At 40.4% G+C, this 27678-nt stretch overlaps 2 protein-coding genes across 3 annotated transcripts in view; one reads left to right on the top strand and one right to left on the bottom strand.

Moving 5' to 3' along the window:
• LOC134209656 (breast cancer anti-estrogen resistance protein 1) overlaps positions 1–27678 on the bottom strand; it is a 461209-nt gene that overhangs the window by 267867 nt on the left and 165664 nt on the right. The window contains exon 1 of one of the 2 annotated variants that reach the window (XM_062685659.1): positions 18309–19635. The exons of the other annotated variant lie outside the window; for it this stretch is intronic. Coding sequence (XP_062541643.1) covers positions 18309–18419 — 111 coding nt within the window. The 5' untranslated portion in view covers positions 18420–19635. Of the gene's footprint in view, positions 1–18308; positions 19636–27678 lie in introns of those variants that run through there. 2 annotated transcript variants of the gene reach the window in all.
• Positions 7116–8354, top strand: LOC134215077 (uncharacterized). Its single transcript, XM_062694327.1, is given in 1 exon segment — positions 7116–8354. A coding segment is annotated over 1 exon segment (1209 nt). The 5' UTR covers positions 7116–7145.

Below are 27678 nucleotides of genomic sequence, written 5' to 3'. Positions count from 1 at the left end.
TTATTATTTTGAGTAATTTTTTTTCAATTGACGAACAGCGGTCAGAGTGGAAATAACTCGTCATGTCCTGTGGCCGCAACGGAAAGCTTAGATACCTATTCATTGAGATAAAATCTGCATCCTTCTTGCTGCTAATGCTGTATCTGCTTCGCTGCCAGAATCTAGTTCGACGAACCGAGGATTAGATCCAACCACGAGTAACAAATAAAAAACAAACCTAATTCTATTTCATTGCTTTGTTTTTAATGGGAGGGAAATAGAAGCTGTGGGGTGAAGTGCCGAGCTGTCCTCAGTTTTCATATGCAACCGGGCATGTATATTTTAACTTTTTACACGTCGCGAAACAGCGTATTAGTGTTATTTTCCATTCCATAGATTTCATCGCTTACCAAAGCGAATCCAGAAAAATTATCCTTGTAACTAAAACGATATCCTATTCCAAGACAATCGTGGAGATGCAGAGGTATACTCGATCTCTAGTAGAAGACCGAATGGATGTGGCCGGCGCCATTATTGACTTTAAATATTTGAGCTCCCGAAACGTGTACATTGAGAATGGGTAGCTAATCCCAAGCCCCATTGATTGTGTTCTCTGTACAATTTCGCAAGTTCAGTCAATCACGGAGTAGCAACTACGAATTGTGCGGACATAATGCTCATGCTTATGCTCATTATCGATAATAAATAATTGAGAATCAGTATTTTCAGAACAATACAAAGAAGCGTTAGCTCTTCCTTGATTAAATGGTCTAAAAAAATGAAATCCATCAAAAAAGCTGTTCAGATATTTACATTCAAAGTCTATAATATGTTCGTGATGGTTTTTGATTTTTGCGCCGAAGCTTATTATCAAAAGATTTCATCGAAAAACAAATGCTCAAATGTGGTTATAACTATAGTACCTATCTGTTACAATGAATCATAACGAAAAGTGGCAGCTGTGGTGTTTAATAATCGTCGAAGGCCGCTGGAACAGCTCTAATACTTAGTTTGCAACGGTCTCCCAACTCAACAATACATTCGTAAGAGGCTGTACAGGGTGTTCAATAAGTTCGAATACAAATGTTTGATCATTGTGTTTTTATGCCTAATGCACATATTCTGTATTAGTATTGGTGTGAGCTTTAGCTGCATATATACCGGATGTGTGTGGTGTCGACATTCTGTCACTTGTTGTTTGTTTATTAGGAGTATTGGGACATCGTGAATAGACGTTTTTGAAGGTCAAAATCATTGCGGTACTACAAAACTGAGGTTTTGAGGACGGTTTATGCCTCCAGTGGCCAGGTGCTAATACGGAGAAGAGCCCTACGTGTTCCAATAGGACGATACCCCTTTATACACATTTTCCGTGCGATTTAAGCCTAATATGGGGATAATTTCATAGACTTCTTGAACACAACTTTGCGGCCACCCAGCTTCCTGGATTTGAAGCCTCTTAACTTTCTTGTTTGATCCTTTATTACTTATGTCAAAACAGAGGTCATTCCTAAAGAAATGTTACAAACGTTCCAAACAATACTTTCAATGAAATGAATCCGGGAAAATAATTAATTTAATCTAGTTTTTTTTTAAGAAAGTGTATTCGAACTTATTGAACACATTGTACATATACCATGTTGCAGAGGCGCCGCCACGTTCCGTGACGTGGGTAGGACAGAAACTGGATTATCAAATCCATAGAATACTTTTATTTCAGCGACTTTCCGGAGATCCTCTCGGATTTCAAGAGATTTTTTCGGACATTATCAGATAAGATATAAACTTCCTATGATGATCAAGACGATCATTACATTTCCAGTGTTTATAGAACATTTCCAAAAAGCATGTCTTCAAACTTTTTCACTAATTTCCAGAGGTGGTTATGGATTCCAGTAAATTTTATAAAATATTTAATCGTTCCATGTAATTTCACTAACTTTTAAGAATTCGAACCTTTAGAAATCTTTAGAGACATCGCTACGATCTACCAGTAATGCTTATGGTCGTCCAAGATTCTTTAAGAGTGCTCAGTACTGTTTACGGGATTTTAGAAATCTCACGAGCAATGTTACTCCGAGTTTCAGACTTTTTTCTTTCTAACTTCTAGGATTTCATGCAAACGTAGGTATAAGGACTGTATCGAGAATAAGTTATCCACATTATTTTTTTCGAATAAAATCGGATGGATTTTGAAAATTTATTAAAATTTGTCTAGCAATTTATGTTAATTCTGTTTGTTAAGTTTTATGAAAAAATATAATACTGAATAAATATCGCACTATTCCAACATTTATTCAAGCATTTTTCTTCCTGGTCACAAATCGGCATAAAATTGCCTCGTTTTATAACATGATTACTTTCTGATCCGAATTCTGGTCACTTGATTTCGATTTTCTTCCTTTTCCGACAGGTAGGCAAACGTGTAGTATTCCCCAAGCTTGTTAACCATGAATTTTTACCTTTGGGGGTGGGTATCGAAACGCTTGGTCAAAATATCCATCTCGATGCCCTTCTTACGGAGCCATGTGTCCAAAACTCGAATCTCAATATCACTTTCAATTTGCGATACATCGGAAACAACAGATTTTCAACAAACAAACAAATTTTGATTTGAAACTTAACATACGAATACATCGAATGCAGGGTAAAACAAACCAATACCTTCATGAGCTTCTGAGTAGTAACACTTTGAAAGTGGATAACTTATTTTCGATACAGTCCTTATTTGTGATTCCTACAGATTCCGAAAAAACTTTTAGAAGCTTTCACAGTTCTTCTTCTGATACGCTTGCTACCAGACAGCTGGATTTGCTTCAATCATCATAGACTGCTTCCTATTTCTGCGATTGTTCTCTTATATCCATGCCAGTTTGTAAAGCCCATATGTACGATATTCCGCTCAGTTTTGCATAAACCAGATATTCTAGGTTCTTCAAACTGTTCTGGAGTTTGGTTCAATGCGTCTACCAGGTCAACTGCTTTCGAAAGCTATCTTAAATGAACCAGTCATATTCATAAAGGTCCGTAGAGGTCACGCGTATGATTTACAACTCAGATATACCAAAACCAGATGTTCTAGGTTCTCCAAACCGTTCTGGAGTTTGAATCAATTGGTCTACCAGGTCAACTGCGCTCAATACAACTTTGACATCAGCCAGTTATGTTTGTACACATATTTTGGTGTTTCCAGAACATTCTTACGAACGAGCGTGAGGTGATCCAAAGGTGATGGCAGCACTATGAAGAGCACCTGAATGGGGATGCGACAGACAACGGTGGCGGTATGGTGATGAACCTGGGAGCACGCACGCAGGACATACGACTTCCGGTTCCAAATCTTCAGGAAATCCAGGAGATCGGCCGACTGAAAAACAACAAAGCCAGTGGAGTTGACCAACTATCAGGAAAACTGTTTAAATACGTTTAAATCGTGTGTCCAATCGGGAAAGTATTAATGCAGGAGATATGGAGTAGTGGTATCGACGGAAGATATGTACGATAGCTGCTCGTTGCTGTTGCTTCTATAAAGGTGGCGTCAAGGCAGAATGCGCAAATTCATTTGTTTGTTGATTGCAGTGAAACTGCTACACATGCGCCGTCTTCCAGAAAAATGTTGATACTAGAATGCTGCTCACTCCGAAGACAATGGTAGCTCCTCTGATACCACTCTCTATACCGAGGATCGAGAGTAGAAGCATAAGCTCTAGAATGCTAGTGGCGCTGTAGTCATTAATTAGGTTTAATAAGCGAAACTTGGCCTTTTATTAGGCGTCATGTTGTAGAAAATGTTTTGTTTTATCACCTACTAGACGAACTTGCCGGATCTTGCTTGGGCTGTTTTTTTTCGACCTGTCAATCGTTTAGTTGATTGCAGCACCGCACTCTAGATTGATTTCATTTCGAGCTTGATGATTTTCTCCAGAACTCATGGAAACGTAGCATTTTTACATTTGTTCAACTTTCCCAGCAAATCATTTTACCTTTCCAAAAGATATTTTAGTTACCAGATAAAGATTGTCGCTTCGGTTCCCTTTGTTCTGCTGTCCGAAACATGTATGGTACCTAACTGTCAAATCGTATGTATTTTTCCTTCATTGACATTTAAATCCCCTATTTTCGCCAGCAAAAGATGTTCCTAACAGCGACGACAGCGACAATGTTTATCTGATAACTAAAATATCTTTTAAATATCTTTCCATATATATGAACACAGTTGACCTTAAGGTCACTCCTGACGGAATCCAAGTTTTAAAGTGCTCGCGTTTTCGGGGGCACAACACTCGGTACGGAAGCAACGCACAACTGTCATTTTTATTATTTCACGCATGCTGCGACGCAGCAAAGATGAATCAACAAAAGTGATAGTCGCGCGCCGCCTCCGTGTCGAGTGGTCGGCCTCCGAAAACGCGAGCACTTTGAAACTTGGATTCCGTCAGGAGTGACCTTAAAACGAATCGATTAGTGAGAAAATCTTGAGAATCGGTCATCTCGCTCGCGAGTTATATTGCCTCAAAGGAATTGCAAACTCATTTTTATATATAGAGAAGAAGAAGAAGAATTATTATTATTATAATCTTTATTAAAGAGGTTTTTAGCCCAAGGCTAGTTCACCTCCGAAGAAGAAGAAGAAGAAGAAGAAGAAAAAGAAGACGTAAATTTGACATCTGTGTACCAGTACTGTGGCTGCTAGGTCGCGGCGAACTAGATGTTGGTCACGCAAAATGAAGCGACCTTAGCAATTTTATACCTACTTTTGCATCAACTGGATCGAGCTTTTGCGGCATCGACCGGCGGCAATGATGGGTAGCCGACCTTTGAACAACATTTGTTCCGCATTGAGCCATCCTCTACCTCCACGGTGGACTGATTTCATTGATCTTACTTTGATCATTGCGATTTGCTTTTGGTATAGTCAACTTTTCACTTGTGGTATAATAGTCAACACGCAAACGCATTTAATGGCACCCAGAGTTCTACGTTTTCTGAATAGGGGAGGAGAAGACCGCCAGCTGTCATCGAGAGAAAAAGTAGGATCATTGAAATTTCACACAGTGTGGTATAGCAAATGAAGAAGTTATAAAAAAAATTAGAGATGTTTTTCAAAAAAAAAATGGTTTAAGGAGTTAGTATTTGCTTGTGCTTTCACACAAAATAGACAAAATATCTCGATTTTTTATTTTTTTTTTTTTCGAATAAACAGTTAATGTTTAAGATTGTTGAATTTCTAACCCCACAAACTAAAAATTGTTTGGCCAAATTTTTTTAATAACGTTCTAGAGGCATTTTAATCCTCATTTTCTATATCATGCCATGTCAAATTACCATGATTCTACTTTTTCTCGAAACTTTTCCAGGTGGCAGCACTGATGAAGGAAGGCGGATGGCGGATTGTTTTTTATTTGTGTTGGACTTTGGTTGAATTTCAAAGTCTACTTTTTATTTCAATGTTCAAAAAGCATACATTTAATTTAAGCATATGGCCAGGATAAGATACATTATTTATATATTAATTGCTTCCAACCCCGTTTTATTTATTGATATTTCATTAGGTGGACGGATTTCGGTGGACGGCCACGGATGCATAAATTTATTCAAATGACTACAGCACCACTAGTGTTCTAGTACTTATACCACTATATTGATAAATTCTGGCGTAATTAGAATGAATAGTGGATTGGGGCTGTCCTTTACGTTCAACTGACAGCCAGGTATCCAATTCCAAGTCCAATCCTGATTCTACTCTAAATTAATGATTTCGTGTGTGTTACTTCTACGTGAAGTTAAACGATTTACAATGATATGGAAATGCTAATATAATCTTCCAAACTTGGACGTACACGGAAGAAATAAACTACCCAATAGTGAGTTTAATTCACCCAACCTCGAACATCCGTACGGGAAGCCAAAATTGAGTAAGTAGGGTCGAAGTAGTTTGCCTTTACTCCCATGTTAAAAAAGTACCCAACGGAAAATTTATTTACCCAAATTTAAGTTTAATTCACTCAATTTCGACCTCAGGTAATAAAACTCAAAATTGGCTTCCCGTATTGAACTGGCGTCTTTGGATTGTTTGGCTCTTTTGTTTTTGACAACAAAAGAAATAGTAGGTGAAAGAGAAGAGAAAAAATAACTCAAGAGTAAGTTTAAAAATACTCAATTTTGGGTACTTCTTTCCTTCCGTGTACATGTTCATGATAGAATTAGAGGCAAAAGTATTGCTTCTTGCGTTCATCTATGGACTTCTTTCGAACTTCTGGTGTCGCAGTTGTGAGTGAAACGACAATGTTGCCAAATTAAATGAATGCAACGTTAATTACTAGTAAATGTACACACTTCGATCATATTCGTCTTTATATACCACCGAGTTTCAATTTTTCAACTTCAATTCAAATGAATGAACTTTTCCTGGAAATAATTTGCATCAATTATTGAAAACCATAGAAAATATATATTTGAAATCGCTAAAGATTTATAATTAACAAAACTATACTAATAAAGTTAATCTGGCAGCCCTTCCAGAAAGCCTTCGCCCATATTAAAACAAAAACATTTCCCCTGTTTATTTACTTTGAAGAAAGCGATCGCACAACAAGTTTTTTCTCTTTTTTCTACGAATTGTTTCATTAATTTCACCGTAAGAGTGAAATCAGGAGTGATTCAGTTTCATTCCAAATTTTCGACCACTATTCTAGTTTGAATCTGGAGCCAAATAGAACAAACTCGCTGGTTTCCCCAGCAGTGTTCTATTCATGTTTTCAAATTTTCAATTAAATGAAATCATCATGTTGGCGCCAAGAAAGGCGCCGTAATTGCAAAGTGGATTGATCCGTAGATAAAATGACGCATTCATACACCAAAACAATTGGAAAATCTTTGAATCTCGTGATTCAATCGTGGTTCAAATCTGCAGAAAATAGAACGGAGCGTTATACCAGTTTTATTTTATTGACATTTGACTGGTATAAAAAATGAATCTAGAACAGCTGCTGGGAAAATGAATGTTTCAGATTCATATTCACACTGACAGCCCCGAACGATTTGAATCACTGCTGATTTTACCCTAATTAGGCTGTATTATTGTGAAACTATTGGCTAGGTAAGTTCGTAATATTAAAATTATGGAATTTGTTTTCTGCAATACATCCTTACAGTCCATATTTTGGATGGATTTCCGCGACGATTTTGAGGCTGCCTTCTCGAATGTTTCGAATCATGGAGCCCAGGAGGATGATGCCCTGGAACCAGATGGATACATTGTGGAAGCCCTGGAATCTGATTACACTATTCCCGAGTATGTGTACGCAGATGCGACGTACGAAAATGAATCCGCAACCGCCGCGAATGTTAATGCAGGATCCGGAGCTGAAGAACAGCACTGCGTAGTGGACGACAGTGAAATCGACCCAACATCAATCCCGTCAGCATCAAACGAAACCCCCAACGCAAAGTTAATGAAATTGAGTACCGGCGATGCAAATTTTACGTTCAATGGCCAGTTTTACAAACGTAGATTCATCGGGGAAACGTCTGGCGGATTGATTGGTACTCGTTTGATCTCCGGTGATACTGTACACGAGATTTTGACCCGAATATGGGATATGTGTAAGCCACTTCTATGCCGTGAAGTGATTTTTGTAGAGAATAGTGGCACGCAAGTTCCTACATGGGCTGACAGGCTACCCATTTTCGAAGAGATGGGCAAGTTCGTCGTTTTACAGGACCACAGTCAGAAGAAACGAGTGACCATAGAAAAAGTCAGCAGCAAACTACTGACAAGCTGCCGGTGCAAAGAGATACGTGTTCATGTACATGTTTACTCTACTTCGATTTCTTGCAAGTCACTGTGGGAAGTTACTGAGAAACAATTAATTCGTCATCAAAATGCAGATCGATCGGGTGCTCCTAGCAACCAGGCCGTGACGTCATTGGCTGAAGAACTTCGGCGCAAGAATGGTCATTTTCAAGCACAGTCAAGTGCATGGAGATTGTGGGCAAATTTCATACATGCTGGACCAGCCCACGAACGTGAACAAAGATTAACTGAAATGCCACCACAACACCTGCTGAAGTTTTTCCGAAGCGTTCCAATTTCCTAGGCTGTGAAGTTAGAGTCAGTTCGAAGTGGTTTGTCCGTGGCTAATACGATTAACCAAGGATTTGTCGCAGAATTGGAAGCACTCGAAAACGATACTGATCAGCTACTATTTTGGGCTCAGCGACTCAAAAGCCGTTTAGCAAGTATGAGGACACGTTCGGATGTTAATTCGGCTCTAGTCGGAGCAATGAGTTCTGCTGTGCGGCCAGAGGAGGATGAATTTAATCGAAACATTGCTGGCAGGGTTTCGGATATGTCGGATGTAGACCATGCATAAATGATTTATTTCGGGTTTGATTATGGGATTGCAACTTTTGTTATGAACTGCTTGTTGTTTATTTCTAAATGAATTTAAATACTGTTGATTTTAAAATTATTTGTTTTAATAAAAAGATTTTAACGAAACTGAACAATATTTATCATTTTTACTTTAAAACTATTACTCATTAGAAACATCAAAATTTGAATCATTTTGGTTCTGTGAAAGGCCAATACTAGGATCGAAAACTCCATTTGGTAGGTAACCACAATGGCGAAGCGAATTGGTACAATCAAATGATGAATATTCAGTAAACGCTGAAATCGCAACGTGTGATGGAATTTCATTTCGATTTTCTTTGTACTGCCGACGCATACGAGATTTAGTGAGACCAAAAATTATCTCGATGGGATTAAAAAAGGGCAGTAGGGAGGAACAGTGGAATGATTCCAATTGACCGTAGATAATATACAATGTTTTCATCGCAATGAATGCGAGCGCCATTCATGATCCAGACTGAATTTGGACCAGAATAGCACCGCACATTTTCATTATTCAAGGCAAATGATCGACAACATTCAAAGAATATTGCTCTTGTAAATGTACCTTCTGTCTGGAAGCTATCTAACATTCCCTGCTGCCCCAAAAAAACATAGGAAAGACACTCTTGGACGCCTCACAAACTCACCTTGGAATATGAGTTTTTTGCCTTTCATGCCATAGCCGCGGTTTCGTAGCATGTCTCTGCTATCTAGAGAAACTTCGTCAAGAAAGACCAAGTTATACAGGTCCCAGTCTATGGAGCATAACTCAGAGAAGAAGTGAAAAATTTGATCTTCTCTTACTTGGATGGCCCTTCTCTCTAGAGCCTTCCAGGTTAGTCCTCCCGCATGTAGTATACGACAAACGCTTCCGGCGCTGATGGTTATGTTGAAATGCTTTAGGAAAAGTAAAACTACAATTTACTACGTCCGAGAAAAGCACTGGTTGAGACATGTACAACTGAATGATCCAATTGCGATGTTCAACGCTGAACTTCCGGACCACATTAGTGCGCTGCGCTTCCGTTAATAAGCCGTTGTCCTCATAGTCTTGGATCCATCCGGAAATTGTAGTTTTACTTTTCCGGTAGATCACCGGTAGGCGGGCCCTCGATAAACCCAAGAAATAATATCCGTACAAACAGTGGTATTTGGTGTTAACACTAGCTCGCCGATACAGGACATTGCAGAGGATGTTGTTGGATGTTTTAGAGAACATTTTTATTTGCTTTTAATGAAAAATAATCAGTTTTGATTCTAAACTACTGATGAACTTTGCAACAAGTACGGCGACAAACAAAACAAAAATCAGAATGACATTTCAGCTGACATTTCATTTGACGTATCGCACTTAATCCGCACTTCGATGGTAGTCGCACTTATGAAGTGCGGAGTCCAGTGGTGAACTAAGTGCGCAATATAGAATTGATAGTTCCGTTAGGATACGGCAGGCATGAAAAATGTTTTTTATAGAAGTCGATTTGAAAGCGAGCGGAGGGCAATATTTGTGATGGCACATATCACACGACCATCCTTCTGCCAAGCTCCCGTATGAAGGGGGAGGGAAGAATATCAGTGTGGAAGCTGATATATCTCCACTGGCAAAAGGAAGGTGGTTCAAATCGATTGATTCTTCATGCCTGCCGTACCCTAACGGAACTATCAATTCTATACTTTCGCCTCTAATTCTATCATGAACATGTACGTCCAAGTTTGGAAGATGATATTAGCATTTCCATATCACTGATTCTACTGTTCAAAACGAATCAAGAAGTTTCTCGATACAATTTGGATGGTGTTTTGTGGAAAAATAATGGTAGACGTGGTAGGGCCCTCCTTAGCCGTGTGGTAAGACGCGCGGCTACAAAGCAAGACCATGCCGGTGCCAGTCTAGGCAATTTTTCGGATTGGAAATTGTCTCGACTTCCCAGGGCATCAAAGTATCATCGTGTTAGCCTCATGATATACGAATGCAAAAATGGTAACCTGGATTAGAAACCTCGCAGTTAATATCTGTGGAAGTGCTTTATGAACACTAAGCTGCGAGGCGGCTCTGTCCCAGTGTGGGGACATAATGCCAATAAGAAGAAGAAGACGTCTTCGTATCGCTGGATCTCTCTTTCCAGTAATGGTTTCAAGGTTTCCGGTGTACACACCCACTCTGGGAATATGTAGGTGAAATATAAACCAATCAACCTGCATTTTTGCCTGAGCCACGATTGGTCATTGAACGGTGAAATATTTATGCTCCAGTTATGCTGCCGTTGGATATCGAAAAGACTATTCTTCGAAGAATTAGAATTAAGAAGGACATTGTGGCAACGAGAGCTTTCTTCCTTTTAAGTCAGTTAATTTTTTTTTCAGTATAATAGATGCTGTATATGAAAAGTCAGTACCACTATTAAGTGAACGAACTCGATTGATCATGGCGGGGCCCATTAGCTCGCAATTGGAAATGGTTTCAGGTGTTTCTGTCCACCCAACACGACACGAGATAAGGGACCGTACACTAATTACGTAAGCATTTTTCTTGGGTTCTTGCACCCCCTTCCCCATGTAAGATTTTTCCCATACAGATCATTTTTTATTTATAGGGAGCGTAAGAAATATGCAGACCCCCCCCTCCTCCCATAAGTGCTTACGTAATTAGTGTACGACCCCTAAGATTCAAAAATGCGATTCATTGCACACCGGATTGTCAAATGTTCATTTTTCCAGTTCAGTAGTTATAAAAACTCGTGCCTACCAACTGAATCAACATAGTTCGACATGGTCGACTACTGCAGACTGCTACCGCCACAAACACGACTTTCGTGTTCGATGCTTTGTAGTCTGGCCCTCCTGTAGTTTCGCGCTTTGGCGAAATGCAGATGCTGAAACAAGTGACTGAAGCACTTGCAACGCAGGCCCGCGCGGTAGGAATGGGGAGGTAACTTCGGGAGCACTCTTTAAAATCGATATCATTTTCCTCGCTTCATCTCACCTCTCTGGTCGGTGTTTTTATTGGGCTGAATTATAAACGGTTCATAACAGAGTAGGAACTGTATGGAACAACTATGAATGAATATCAGGAGTCGAGACAAACAAAATAATAAAATGGTATAACCCAATCTTGTACTTATCTACGGAACCCATGATATAAATTTTACACCAGAGATTTTTAATCGATTTTTGCGTTATTATAAAACGTTTACTTTGCTGCTGTAGAAGTCACTGACTGTGGTGAAAACGTGTCTCGTGCTGGAGAACCGTATCGACCGGCCACTCCACGGATACACTACATAGATGAAACAGCTTTAAGTGCACGACACAGCAGCAGCAACAACAAGGGTTCGTGCTTCGTTTGAACTTTCATGCGCCATAATAGCACAACCCCATCGCACTGCGAACGAACAACAACGGGCTGGAAGGAAACCCACTTTTGCTGAATTACTCCCTGATAAACAGTTTCCAGCAAGTCTGGTGTTGTGTTGGGCCGCTACAGCCGATCTGTAATGTCGTATGCCTGAAAGTTTTATACAGCAGCAGCTGTCTGCTACCATCGTATCGATTGCAATGCACTGGTCAAGATGGTATTCTTCGCTATCTTTTTCTAGTTGTTACTATTTTAGAAGAATTCGAATGTTGTGAAATATGTATCCTGCATTTATAAAAAAAACGACGGAATTGTTTTTTTAATGCTTTGAGATTTATGACAATACCTAGAAAAAATAGGTGCTGAGCCGGTTATGATGACACGTAGTTTGGTTCTGCTCGGAAAATGACGCCTCCAGAGAGCAATTATTGGATACCCTTGTGGCCCGAGGTAAACAACCCGAGGTCTTTTTTGAAGATCGTGATGTTGTCTATTTGCAGGCCATTTATAGTTTTCTTTGTACTTCTGACATCAAAATCAATTTTTTTCTTTCTTCAAAGTATTTTTTTCATGTTTAGTCTCTTTTGTTCCGTAGTGCTCCATAGTTCTGCCATCCGGAAGATCGCCCAGTCGAACCATTCCTCGAGCACGGCGATAGGCACGTCCCTGACACCAAATGCCCAGATGAGAAGCTGGAATTCCCTTATCCCAAACCATCATTAAACATTAAACATCCCACCAGTACGTTGGCTTCTACCCCTCTCTTACTAACTGTATAATAAAATAATATTGATTGTATATATCACAAAGAATCATGATTCCGTAAAGTGTCATATACGCCTGGGCCAACCAAATAAACGAACTTGGAAAAAAATACCAAGAAATACTCAAACCAATATGATTCCGTTTTTCATAACATAAAACGTGCATGACTCAAAAGCAAAACCAAGCGGGCTTGGTAGTCATATGGCTAACAGTAATCTGCTAGAATTGGAAATGAACTATAGAGCGCGTTTCCAAAACATCCAATTAGAAATTCCAGAAATTCAGTTGCTTTCTCCTATCTATCACATTGGCAGCTCGTTAACCAAGACGGACCTCTGCCTCTCGAACCTAACCCAAAAATTCCAACAAATTCCGCATGAACTCGTGGCAAGTGCAGAGGTATATTCGGCTTGCAGTGGGCGAGTGATTGTATCATCATTTCCTCCCCCTTCCCTACATTGACTTGCATTCTGACGTGGCAGGCGCCAGTATGGCCTAACAAATGAGACCACCAGTACTTGTACATTGAAGATGTGAGCTAGTCCCAAGCAAACATCTGTTGGTTCCCTGTGCAAGAACAGCTGATCTGGTCATAATGGAGTAGCAACTACGAGCAGTCAATCAAGCTCAAGCTCAGCTCATAAAACGTGCATGACTAAAAAGCAAAACCATGCTGATGAAAGCTAGGTTCGATTTCCGATCAGGTTCAGGAAATTTTCGGGTTGAAAATTGTCTCAACTTCGATAATTTTAATTACTTTCTTTATTTGAAAAAGAAAATCCCAGAGTCTATTATATATAAAGTTACGCAAAGAGTGAAGCCAAATCTACCTATTGAACTGTCAAACCGTCTACCTATCGAGCAAAGTAAACAAATGTTTGTTGGTAAGGCGGAAGTATTGTTATCGTCTGATGATTATTATGGCGAATGAAAAATCATGAATTGAAATGTATTAGATTTGTTCTAGAAACAGCTTCAAAAAACTTTAATACAGCCGCCAATGAAGTTGCAACAAGAAACTCACGTGTTTGCACTCTGTAGGTGACTTGGTTATTGTGGGGTTTGAGTAGGTTACTTTCAGCGTGCGATTATACATGAACACCTCAGCGTGTCAATTGATGATCAGCAAGCCATGACTCGTCCTCTTCTCGTCAGATCTCCGTAGCGTGCACACGCACCCACGGAGAGCTGCTGTCATCGCATTTCGTTCCGGCCATTTTGGGGCCACACATTTGGCGATCCTGCCAGGCTTTTTTTTATCCTGACGCTGATTTCAATAGGTGAGTAGAAATCAAGGGGTTATGGTGGTTAAAATAGTGGATGGTTTAAAATAATCACAAGGTAAAATGATTTGTATTACCACAAATGTGGTTTGAAAAATCAAAAAGCGCGTCGGGACGACCGCTGAAAACGGTTTGTGGTTTGGAAAATCACAAAGCGAGTCGGGACGATCGCTGAAAACGGTTTGTGTTATGGAAAATCACAAAGCACGTCGAGACGACCGCTAGAAAACAAATTGTGATTTGAACAATCACAAAGCGCGTCTGGAAGACCGCTAGAAAACGGATTGTGGTTTGGAAAATCACAAAGCGCGTTTGGAAGACCGTTGGAAACGATTTGTGGTTTGGAAAATCACAAAGCGCGTCGGGACGACCGCTGGAAAACGAATTGTGGTTTGGAAAATTATAAAGCGCGTCGGGACAACCGCTGGAAAACGGATTTTGATTTGGAAAATCACAAAACGCATCGGGACGACCGCTAGAAAACGGATTGTGGTTTGAAAAATCACAAAGTGCGTCTGGAAGATCGCTAGAAAATGGATTGTGGTTTGGAAAATCATAAAGCGTGTCGGGACGACCGCTGGAAAACGGATTGTGGTTTGGAAAAACACAAAGCGCGTCTGCAAGAACGCTGGTAAACGGACCGTTGGAAAACGGTTTGTGGTTTGGAAAATCACAAAGCGCGTCAGGACGACCGCTAAAAACGGATTGAGGTTTGGAAAATCACAAAGCGCGTCGGGAAGACCGCTGGAAAACGGATTGTGGTTTCGAAAATCACAAGGCGCGTCGAGACGACCGCTGGAAAACGAATTGTGGTTTGGAAAACCGCTGGAAAATTGGTTGTGGTTTGGAAAATCACAAAGCTCGTTTGGAAGACTGCTGGACAATGGTTTGTGGAGTGGAAATTCACAAAGCGCATTTGGGAGACCGCTGAAAATTTGTTGTGGTTTGAAATACAAGACGCGTCTGTGAGCCTTCCGGGGGTAGTGCTGGTTTTAATTAAAATTAATTAAGTTTGATATTTATACACTTGGCGGTGTAGAGATAATTCGTATAACTATATAGTTGATCCTTATAGCATATATATCGTTGATCTTTATAGCAATGCAGCCTGAACCCACTAAACATTCGTGAGTTGAGAGCGAAAGAGAGTAAGAGAGTAGATGAGTTAAAGCCTATAGTCAGTCTTAAAATAGATGCGTATAAGTACGGTCGCGCGTGTGATACGGCAGTGTAGTAAAAAAATAAATAAAAATGATTCGGCGCAGCTATGGCCCACGTCCCGAACCGGAAGCGCGATCTGGAGGATCATCCCAGGATCACGGAGGGCATTCCCATGATGTGTCCCAGGTTCACGACAGGCGGTTTTAGTGTACATGAGACTACCAGTTGAGCAAGTTCTAACGAAATCTGAGATGAGAAAACTATCGTATTCTACTAAGTTGTTTGGAAGGCAAAATATATTATCTTGAAGTTAATTTTTTATTTCACTGACTTAGTGGTCATAGCGGAAATACCCGTTTGATCTGATTTAAGTATGATATCTCATTCAAATATAATATCTGTGAAAATCTAGATAAATATCATTTTCTTGGTCGTTGTTCGGAAGTTCAACATCGATAGGTTGAAGGTCAGCTTGATGGTGTTCCTATACACGAGGATGATAGTTTGATTTAATTGAGGTAATAAGATATTTAGATTATTGCTGCAATCTACATATGATAGAGTCCATAGTGTGACGCATGTGGATGCTTCAGTGTGAGTACCGAGATCTCGACAACTGATCACTATTGGTGAACATTGAATTGGTGTACAGCGAGATGGTAAAAAGAAAGTCATCGCATTAAGTTGATTTGGAAAAGTTATTCACAATTATTAGTAGATTTGGAGGAGTTTAATTAATAAAAGTTCGTACACGAGGATAAATTTGAAGTCACCAGGTTTCGGTGAGCTGTATATGAACATGAATGGCTATACTCATCACTGTTACTAGATTCTGCTATAAGTAGAAAATTACCGAAAAAAACCGTTTGATCGTAGAATAATAAATAGTCTTGTTGTCGCAGTGAACCAAATCGTTTTCTCAAATGCAACATGGTCAATGTTCACCTTCGTCTCGTGCATATAACTTTGAAGAAAATCATTGCAGATTTTTTTTTTGCCTTTTATGAGAGAAGAAGGGGAATGTGGGGTTTGAGTAGGTTACTTTCAGCGTGCGATTATACATGAACACCTCAGCGTGTCAATTGATGATCAGCAAGCCATGACTCGTCCTCTTCTCGTCAGATCTCCGTAGCGTGCACACGCACCCACGGAGAGCTGCTGTCATCGCATTTCGTTCCGGCCATTTTGGGGCCACACAGTTATCGAATTAAAAAACTTTAGAAGTGATCACTCCCGTGAAGTCACTTGAAGGGTTGAACAAAAATGAAAGTTTTCAACATAATAACAAGAGCATCATTCAGAATAAGTGTAAGAAGATCCTCTTTGCGCAACTCTATATAATAGACTCTGGAAAACCCCATAAAATAAAAAAAATAAATCTGGGAATCCTGCATCAATCCTCGAAGATCAAATGAAAAAAAGATGTCACTCCAATTTGCGCCACCGTCGCCAGCTATAATATTGCTCTCGGCGTAATGCCAAAACGCAGCCATAGACGATTTTCGGACCAGCACACACCTCTAGTCCCGGTCATCTGGCTGATGGACCCCAGTGCCAAAGTTCAATCCACTCTGTATTCGTTGTTTGCAAAAGTCGTGCCATACCATAATATGGTCGCCATAAATTCCAGCCATACAAACATCAGCCATAGAACTTGAGACGCGTTGCGTTGTTTATTTTTCACATTCGTTGTTGCCGTTTTGTTTTTTTCCCTTCGCCATTGGACTTCTTCACACAGTGACGGGGCTACGGCTTGTTATGAATGTGTGTAGGTAAGTGTCCGCAAAAGTGGCGTTTGCGTGCCCGAAGCAGAAATTTACCTTTTGTGCATGTTTTGCATTTTTCGCAGGCAAATGCGCAAAGAAAAACATTTTGACGACGTCGACGATTGTTGTTTTGGTCATGCGTTGCCGCTAATATTAATCAACCTGAGTAGGCTGTGTGCGGTTCATATTATAGGAGAGAATAACTCAAAAGGCACCCGTGGAATTTACCGATACTTATATCACTGGTATAATCATTTTTTTTAACAAATTGCTTTTTTGAAAGGCAGAACCAAGCGAAAATCTATTTTGTTTTTCCGTTGATACATGCATATAAAAATGAGTTAATGAATTACTATTTCCATAAACGTGAGTTGTAACATTTTCGAAAAACTTTCAAAATTTGCATCAGCTTATCTCACTGTTGAAATAATGTTGAAATGATCCGATAAATAATTTGATGTACAAATTTATATATAGCTTCGATAAATATCAAAAGTTGCATTTTAGACTATTCTCTTTAGGCTAGGCTTGTTTACTGTTATAATTTATGTGACTGCGGTCACACACAAAGTGTATAAATAGGTGGTGAAAAGGTCGTTTCAGACCTACTATGATGAACATTTACAGAATTACTTTTCACACCGTTATGGCAGAATTGCAAATCTGCCGCTGCTAAAATGGATTGCTTTAGCTCATCTCTCACCAACATTTGACATCGGAACGAAAAATTTCATTCCGCAAATGTATTGCGTTTTGTGCATTTCCGATGCGATGAATTTGCAACAAATCTCGATTCGAAGAGATTGGCGCCCAACACGTTACAGTGGCGACCAACGTTAAATTAGCTTCTTTTTCGGTATACTGCAACTGTCTTCATCAGTCAACAAAGCGCATCGTTTTCATGGTAATCCATCTACTTCAAAACTAGTATTACTTTCAATTTACAACCATGTTTACACGCAACCTACCCACAACGGAAAATGTCGAGAGATTGTTTTCCCGTCAACAGCCGTATTTTATCCGACTATTAATCAACAACAGCAGCAATCTTCCGTTATCGGAATCATCGCTCGCTCGGTACAAGGATTGCCAGCCCGCTCCGATCTGGGAGCAGACCACACGGTGCATGCCCTACACAGGGGTCATAAATCATAATTTTTGTCCACCCTCCTACTGGCTGTTTTTGCACCTTGTACTCTGCTGTACAATACCTACCGAACTCTATTCGCGTCAGTACATATCTTATCGTTGCTAATTTATCTATATCGTGGGTGCTAAGTGACGCATATGAAATGGGTTTTGCATCCACATTTGCTTTAGACAAAATGTGGTGTACGATAAAGAAAAAAAAGATTAAATAATCATTTCTGTAATTTCTGATTTTTCTCTTATTTGTAATTTGTAGACATTCAGTTTTAGATAAAAAACGAAGCACAGAACACAGTGTCAAATTCTTATTTTTACGACTAACAAAACATGCCAAAAAATATGTTTAATGAAAATATGGAGTTATCTGCGTAAATAAACATAAATGATCCAATAGAATCAGTAAAACACCGCTATCAAATATAATGCCTTAAAATATTGAAACGATTCCCAACCTTTGCCGGCTTTGGCTCATCGTAGTCGTACTCCACCATAAGCATGCTGCTACCGCGACTGCTGCTTAGCAACGTCGGCGTCGGTGAATGCGGTGACATAGGATGCGGCATGATGATACTTTCTTGCTGCCTTGTCACCAATCTAAACGCCTACTGTAGATTCCTGTTCCAGTGCTGCAAACTTTCACTGATCTTCCTCTCTTCTGTGTGCCACCGCCGACCAGCGATGTCACGTTTTCGTGACAACCGAACGTTTAGCTGGGCTGCGTTAATGACCGCCAACCGCTGCGTTACGGCAAGGATTTGCTTTTTCACTTAATCTCCTTTCCGTTTTGCGTGATCTGACACTGCTTCGATTGAACGACACTGAACTGGACGGTCCGTCACCGTTACTGTATCCAATTAGCTAATTAATCGCACACACAAACCAACTGGATCACAATTTTACCGGTTGAGGTAGCTTTGAACTTGACGTGACTTGACGATATGAATTCAAAATATTTCCGCTCCGCTCCACATCGACCGTTGCTAATCAAAGGCCGTGATTTTTCATTCCTTTTCGTTTCACTCACTTTTCACAACATTCTGAAAATCATTTCCATTAATTCTCACTTCACACCTCTCCAATTTGTGCTTCATCACTTTCTCGACTTTTTCACACCTTTTATCGGTTTGCTTGAAATTTGCCTTCTACTCAATTTCACCTTTTCCTCAAAACACCATTGGTCGAGTGACTTCAACGCAATTATTTTGAACACATGAACAGTGAAACGCACGAACTCTTCGCATGAGCAAGCTGACCAAATGTATGGAGCACGATGTGCACAAAAAACACAATCAATCATTCATCATCACATTTTTTTTGCATTCCCTTTTTCGGCAATCTATTACCGATTATTTCGTACGTTTCTTACGCACAAGACGCAATACCACACTCATCAATCAGTTGCGCACTTTCCACAAACCGCAACTACCCGGTCCATTAACTGAAATTTATTATCCAAATGGACCGGAGTTCTCCATATCACTCTTTTGTCGTTTTTTAATCAACCCGATGATGACATTGTCACGTGCGTCATACCACCGTAGAACCCGAAAACACTTGTAGAAATAGATAGACGGCGACAATATTCCGAAAAAAACCACACACCGGTCCGAACCGACCCAAGCTGTGTATGAACAGAGGTGTACCCTTTATTGAATGCACCTTTCTTTTCTCAGGAACCACAACAAAACACGGTCGGGATCGGGAAAGCGTAACACGGCCACGGATAACAATGGGCAACGAAGTGCCGACGACGACAACCGAGTGAACGCGTACGCTCCGAACGACGGCTCACGAGCGAATGGCGAGAGAATCGGTGCGGTGTGCTTTTGTTCATTGTCGTTGCTGCAGCCGCGTGCGCTACGCACGAGAGAGTGCTGGAGGATAAGAGCAGGCGAATGCTGGAGAGAATCATCTTCGTGCATGCGGCACAATGAATGATCGGGGCGAAATTCATTCATGAGCGTGTGTACGAAAAATACTCTCTGGAAAGGGCACCGGTTTGTCATGAAAATTTGCGAATGTAATCTGAGAGAAGTGTTTATTCATAGGGATGGACGAATGGTGATGTCCGGTTCAATGTATCAAATTTACTTCAGCATCAACTTTGATTAGTATCAATCCAGATTGGGGAAACCGTAAGATGGGTGTGAATGACATGAAGTGAGGGTCACTTGAAAGATGATCACGAAATTACTCCTTACTGGCATCAGAACTCAAATATTGTAATTGTAAAACGAACGCAGTACGAATACGATGATCAGAAAACATCACACGCGGTCAGTTAGATACTCATAAGTTGCAAATAAAACGTTCGTACGACTAGATCGTCTTTCCACCACGCGTCGCGTTCTGCATTTTGTATCTTTTGTGAAAGTCAGTGAAATAAATTCATTTCGCCCAGTAGATAGTTATCGATTTTTAGTGCGTGTATCCGACGTGAAGTCGTTTGAGTGTGAACATTTTTGGTCCAAATCGAACCGGATTGTTGAGAAACGCGACAGTGAAGTAAATTTAAGATCAATTTGGTGTCTGCCATGTGGTCGCTGATTATTATCCACAAGGGAGAACAATAGGACACGGGCATCTTCATCGTTAAGTGTTGCTGCCATAAATCATCAGTTCGAGATCAAGTTGGGCACGACGGAGATTTACAGATTGCTGATTGAACTGCGGACTTCGGAACCAGATAAACCAGGTTATTGTGAAAGTGATAAATAATGCCAGCAATTGACGAATTGACGATCTTCGACTGCTGTCTAAGCAGGAGCGTGCTTTGGGGATTTCTCTAGACAATCTGAAGGAGTTTGTTCAAACCAAGCATGAAGGTGTGGATAAACGTGCACAGGAACTACGTATTGCCAAGCCAGACGAAATTTGGGAGAAATTTGGCAATGTGCGAATCCGAATCAAGCTACTAACCGATGATGTTTCCGATGGGGAGACGGATCCTGAAGAAACTGAACAAGCTAAGATTCAGAAGGATTTCGAGAACGACGTTTACCATTTGAAGGAGATTATGTTTGGTTTACTCCAAGCAGGGTCGAGTAACTCATTACAGATTCAGCCACATTCACCTGCAGTGGTTCTCCAATCGAAAGTCAAACTCCCAGAGCTGAAGTTGCCAATCTTCAATGGAAGGATGTTGGATTGGGTTACATTTCGAGACATGTGCAAGAATATGATCCACAACAATGTTGGCTTGTCCGACATGGACAAGTTTACTTATTTGAGAACGTCTCTCACTGGAGATGCCCTACAAGAGATCGTATCGATTGAGATTTCGTCCGCAAATTATGCGATCGCGTGGAATGCCTTAGAAAACGTCCAGGAGAACAAGAAGCTATTGGTGATGACGCACCTGGATTTCTTGTTTGCCCTTGAATCTCTTCGTCAAGAAAATTTCGATATGTTGAGTGAGCTAGTCAACGGTTTCGAAAAGAACCTCCAAATGCTTGCCATGAGAACACTAAGGCTGGAGTACACTACTGCTGTACATGCTCTGCAAGCGTTTACATTCCAGAACGTTGCGTCAGTGGGAATCATACTACAATTCGAAGGAAGTTCAAAAGTATCAAGACTTGGTAAAATTTTTGAAAAGTCCTGGAAGCAGTTCCAACCGGAGCTGAAGATGCCATTCCGCCCAACAACCAGACATGATGGAATCCAATAAAGCTGCTGTCCATTCAGCGGAAAATCAGCTCACTCCGCCTTTAAATGTACGAAGTTTTCGACGATGCGGATTTCAGAAAGGCTTTGTTTGAATTGTCTGTCGTCAGGACACTTTGCACGATTCTGCACTCGAGGATTGTGCTTCCATTGTGGTCAACGGTGTGTGGCCCTAAATGGCCGGAACAAAGTTATGACAGCGACTCTCCGTGGATGCGTGTGCACACCGCGGAGGTCTGACTAGAAGAGGGAAAGTCATGACTTGCGGTTCGCCGATCACGCTGATGTGTGAATCTATTAACACACGCTGAAGACATTTTACTCAAACCCCAAATTTCCCTTCTTCTCTCATTAAAAACGCAAAAAAAATCTTCTAGCATAGGATGCAATGCTTGTTTTTCTCCTGGATTATTTAAATGAGACGAAGGTGAACATCGGTTGCAATTGAGCAATCGGTTAAATCCATTGAAAACTACACACCAAAATAAATTTGACTCAACATCATGGTTTTAATACCAGAACAATAATTCAGAGTGTGGGTTCCCAAACCGTGGGTCGCGAAAGATAAAACGTGATTCATACTTTCGTTGGATGATTAGAGTAGAGTCCTATAAGAAGAGTAACGTCATGTGCCACGTTTGACAGGTCTCCTGCTCGTTTGGAACGCGCATTTGTATGGAACTGACAGACGATTCTGTTCCAATTCTGACACTTGACGACACTGTTATTATAGTCACTGTAGATTAGAGAACAACAAATTTACGATGCCAACGGCCTTCTTTTGTTTGTCAAATACAATGACAATTTCTTCCAAAAAACATTCCAAATCTTACCCAAAGGCAAACCAAAGCTCAGCGGTGTTGAACTTCATTACTTATAAGATTTAAGAACAACCTTATAAAGAAGAGAAAATCCATGCTTATCCAAATTCAATCCAAATCAAATCCAATGCAAATTCAATCCAAATCAAATCCAATGGAAATTCAATCCAAATCTAATTCAAATCCAATTTAAATCCAATCCAATCTTATCCAATCCAAACTCAATCCAATTCCAATCTAAATCCAATCCAAATCCAATCCAAATCCAATCCAAATCGAATCCAAATCCAATTCAAATTCAAGCCAAATCCAATCCAAATCCAATGCAAATCCAATTCAAATCCCATCCAAATCCAATCGAAATCCAATCCAAATCCAATTCAAATCCAAATCCAATCCAAATCCAATCCAAATCCAATCCAAATCCAATCCAAATACAATCCAAATCCAATCCAAATCCAATCCAAATCTGTTGAAATACGGCGTAGTTTTCACCCGCGAGGAAATCGCAACGAACCGTCGAGATCGCGATCAAAACAATAACAATCCGTCATTGAAGGATTGGTGACGTCTGTCGGGTTTGACAACTCGCCATTGTTTCTATCAACGACCAACGTGAGCCAATACGACTTGTATACAAGTATGGATGAGAAGCGCTATAAATGCTTACATGAAATATTTCATTCCAATTTGAAATACAGTGTTCCCAGTTATACTATTGAAATTATTTATCTAGTAGTTAATATGAATTAATATAAATCGCTATTACACTATGAACGAATGTAATGACCTGACTTTAGAAATACACTAATGTTATCCACAAACCAAACCAAAAACTGTGTTTAAGTTTAACAAAATCCAATCCAAATCCAATCCAAATCCAATCCAAATCCAATCCAAATCCAATCCAAATCCAATCCAAATCCAATCCAAATCCAATCCAAATCCAATCCAAATCCAATCCAAATCCAATCCAAATCCAATCCAAATCCAATCCAAATCAATCCAAACCAATCCAAACCAATCCAAATCAATCCAAATCCAATCCAAACCAATCCAAACCAATCCAAACCAATCCAAACCAATCCAAACCAATCCAAACCAATCCAAACCAATCCAAACCAATCCAAACCAATCCAAATCAATCCAAACCAATCCAAACCAATCCAAACCAATCCAAACCAATCCAAACCAATCCAAACCAATCCAAACCAATCCAAATCAATCCAAACCAATCCAAACCAATCCAAACCAATCCAAACCAATCCAAACCAATCCAAACCAAACCAATCCAAACCAATCCAAACCAATCCAAACCAATCCAAACCAATCCAAACCAATCCAAACCAATCCAAACCAATCCAAACCAATCCAAACCAATCCAAACCAATCCAAATCAATCCAAACCAATCCAAACCAATCCAAACCAATCCAAACCAATCCAAACCAATCCAAACCAATCCAAACCAACCAAACCAATCCAAACCAATCCAAACCAATCCAAACCAATCCAAACCAACCAAACCAATCCAAATCCAATCCAAACCAATCCAAACCAATCCAAACCAATCCAAACCAATCCAAACCAATCCAAATCCAATCCAAATCCAATCCAAATCCAATCCAAATCCAATCCAAATCCAATCCAAATCCAATCCAAATCCAATCCAAATCCAATCCAAATCCAATCCAAATCCAATCCAAATCCAAATCCAATCCAAATCAAATCCAAATCCAATCCAAATCCAATCCAAATCCAATCCAAATCCAAATCCAATCCAAATTCGTTCGAATTTAATCCAACTTTTAGTTTCGCGTATAGTACACCATTAACCATTTGGTATCAACTAGTACTAGTACTAGTACCAGCTGGTAGCCAATAACTCCATACTAATCTTTCGCATAAAAAATTCGAACTTCCGAATAGCTTTGTAAAATCCGGCAACCTTATTATTTTTCAAAGTCCAAAATATCTGATCCTACAGGTAATCCCACTATGGCTACTAAGTCAGTACATTCCAAGATAAATTTCTAGATAATATATTTGGCTTTCCGAACAGTTTCGAACAATACAGCATTGAATATTTCTCCATTTCACTCAGATTTCATCATATCATAGCTCAATTGGTAGTCTCATGTACGTCGCCAAGTGGCTTCAATAAATCTAAATTTGTTTGAATCAAAATCAATGTTTGCAGGACTTAGAAATTTTCTACATCGTAAACCATTTTCCGTTGGTCTTCCATACGGACCTTGTAGTTTCACAAACTACAAAACATTTTTTCGGCCACCTTTCAGACACGCCTTAAAGTTTTGTAAACCACAAACCCTTCCCAAGGATCTTCCAGACACGAATTGTAATTTTGCAAACCACTAACTAATTTCTTACGGTCTCTCAATCGAGGCTATGATGTTCTTCAAACCACAAACCATATTTCGACGGCCTTCGGGACACGTCTTGTGATTTAGCAAACCACAAACCATTTACGGATTTACCGACGCTCTTCGACACGCGTCTTGTGATTTTGCAAACTGAAATATATCACTCGTCACAATTTAACCACTTGAATTTAACTCACCACATTAAATCAGCGACAGGATAAAAAAATAGACAGGCAGGATCGCCAGAATGTGTGGCCCTAAATGTCCGGAACAAAGTTATGACAGCGACTCTCCATGGATGCGTGTGCACGCCGCGGAGGTCTGACTAGAAGAGGGAAAGTCATGGCTTCCTGTTCGCCGATTGACACGCTGATGTGTGAATCTATTAAAACACGCTGAAGGTATCCCGAGCAGCACAAGTCAGACAAAAATGGTTGCAGCAACTTGATTGTGACCAAATCTAGTCACATAAGAGTTGCAGTAATCAATGTGGAACATATGTGCTGCTAGGGATTTTACTCAAACCCCACAAACGGCACCACTCGTTACTTCACGCAAACTCGTCGACCATCGCGACAGGTCGTGCATTGCTGGACTCTGCTTCTCAGCGGTGCTATATGTCTGAAAGCGTCTCGCAAAGGCTTAAGTTCAAACGAACTCGTGAGCATTAACCGATCGTAGTTTTCGCAATTTTCGCAGAAGTTCATTCGCTCGATACAAACGATGTGGCTAATCTTAAGTTCCATATCTTGCCATGAGTAACCGTCGATCTTCCAACACGAAGCATAGACATCCGTTCCTGGAATGTACCGAAGAAAATAGTGTTAGCCGATCCAACGTTCCACGAGTCTGCAGCTGTAGTTCTGAGCATAGCTGAAGTATATCGGGAGCTGATGATTGCAGAGCGTCAAATGAAGCTGGGAGATTCTGGTTCAATTTTGCAAAATACTCTTTTGGGCTGGATTGTCTCTGGAGCGATTCCGGATGTTCCGGTGTTGCACCACCAGCTAATTGTCACTAGAAGAATCGGCTTGTGAAACGCATTTCAAGGGAATGGCGACGAGAGACTCTACCGGCAGATTCGTTGTTCAACTACCCAAGAAGCAGTTTCTCGTTGATCGCTTCGGAGATACTCAGGCCATCGCTACTCGTCGCTTCATGGCACTGGTGCGCAGATTGGATGCCGATCCATTCGTGAAGAAGATGTACTCCAATTTCATCAACGAATATCTTCGGATGTAGCATAAAGAGAGATTTCAGCACAAGACCTTAGCCCACTTCCGGTGGCATACTTATTACCACACCATGCGATATTGAAGCCCGATAGCACCACGACCAAACTGCGTGTCATGTTTGATGCGTCGTGCGCAAGCACGTCTGGAGTTTCATCAAATGAAGCTCCTATGATGGATTCTGTAGTTCAGGAGGGCCTTACTTCCATAACACTACGCTTCCGATTGAGGAAGTTCGTGATGGCTGCTGACATTGAGAAAATGTAGAGGATGATCAAGATGCACTCGATGGACCATCCGCTCCAATGCATAATATTGAAACGCTCCGATCGGTTTCTATAAGCAAGCGGCTTAAGCGCCACCTTCTGTTTCCGAAGGTCCGCTAGCTCGTTTAATTTCGCCCGGATGAGACTGCCTATTCAGGGCAGGTCTTATTTCAACCAGAACCGAAGTTCACACTCTGACACACAAAATAGATCGTAGGCAATTAACCAAGTTCAAATTCTTCGACTTCAATGTCGGACTTAATCTAAGAAAAATATATACAACCCTCGATGTTCTACCAATCAGGGAAAAGCTTAGCTTAAAGTAGGAATAAACCAGTCAGTAAATAGTTCAATTTATTACGTGACGTTTGATTGTGTAGTGTGATTCTAAATTGGAAGTAATTAAAGCAATTTACAATTCCACGATCGCGAATTTCAATCGATCGATGTCATCGAATCCTATTTATTATTGCAGCTAGTTTATTTGATTCAAGAAAACCTAAGCTAACCCTGTGACGTCACGCAATCTCTAAATTTATCCCTTATTTGATAGATCGTGAGCAACTTGGACAGTTCTGACCTGATCGGCGGGGCTTTTGACGGATTCCCGCTGCGGACGTCCCACGGAGTTGAAAAAACAGGAGCTCGGCTCGTTTCTCGTGGCAAAATTGGCCCAACAGTACCGTACCCCTGGTCGTCACCAGAGTTCGTTGCGGGTTACTTCCAAGTAACCGGTCGGAACAACCCACGTGACTCGCGCGCAGGTTCGAATCTCGGGGTATAGATGTCCCCTAGCGAAGTGGAGTGCCGCCGGTCGTAATAATTCGGCTATTCCCCGCGGCTTATTGGCTAGTACTCTACGACGGGTGTTACTCGACCTTCAAACAACTTTGGCCAAGTTTCGCTTGAGCTCCGGACGGATCCTTGATCCCAGACTAACCGCCCACGTTGTTTAGGCTTCACTGTCCTATACAACGCAGATAATCTTATTGATCTTTGCTCACAATGGTGGATTATTTAGGCTTACCTGAATTACAAATTATTTAATGTTCAATTATTCGAACTCGTATCTCAAAACTTTGAGTTTTCGACAAATTCAACCGCTAATAAGAATTAGATAATAGTAGTTAGACATTTTAATCATAATTGATATTTAAGCGACCGAAACTTACTTCAGATTTAGAATAATTTAATTTAGATTTAAAACTTTTGAAATTTCACTCCGACAAATAATCAACTAATTGATTCAAAGCACTCCACAATTGTGAATAGCCCGACGCGATCCCGATTGGTTTTTACCTAATCTCTGCTGCGCAATTTCTACCCATTGGTTGAATAAAGAGAGATATTCTCTAGAAGGGAGGATTCTACAAAGCCACTCCGAATGTCCATACTGACCACAGTCACGTACGGTACGTCTTCGGTGCCGTACTTGGCTACACGTTGCCTGATGAA

Source organism: Armigeres subalbatus, chromosome 2 (assembly GCF_024139115.2).
Source record: "Armigeres subalbatus isolate Guangzhou_Male chromosome 2, GZ_Asu_2, whole genome shotgun sequence".
In the NCBI taxonomy this organism is placed as follows: Eukaryota; Metazoa; Arthropoda; class Insecta; order Diptera; family Culicidae; genus Armigeres; species Armigeres subalbatus.
Note: the sequence above shows the minus strand (reverse complement) of the source record. Positions and strands in the feature narration are given on the sequence as shown.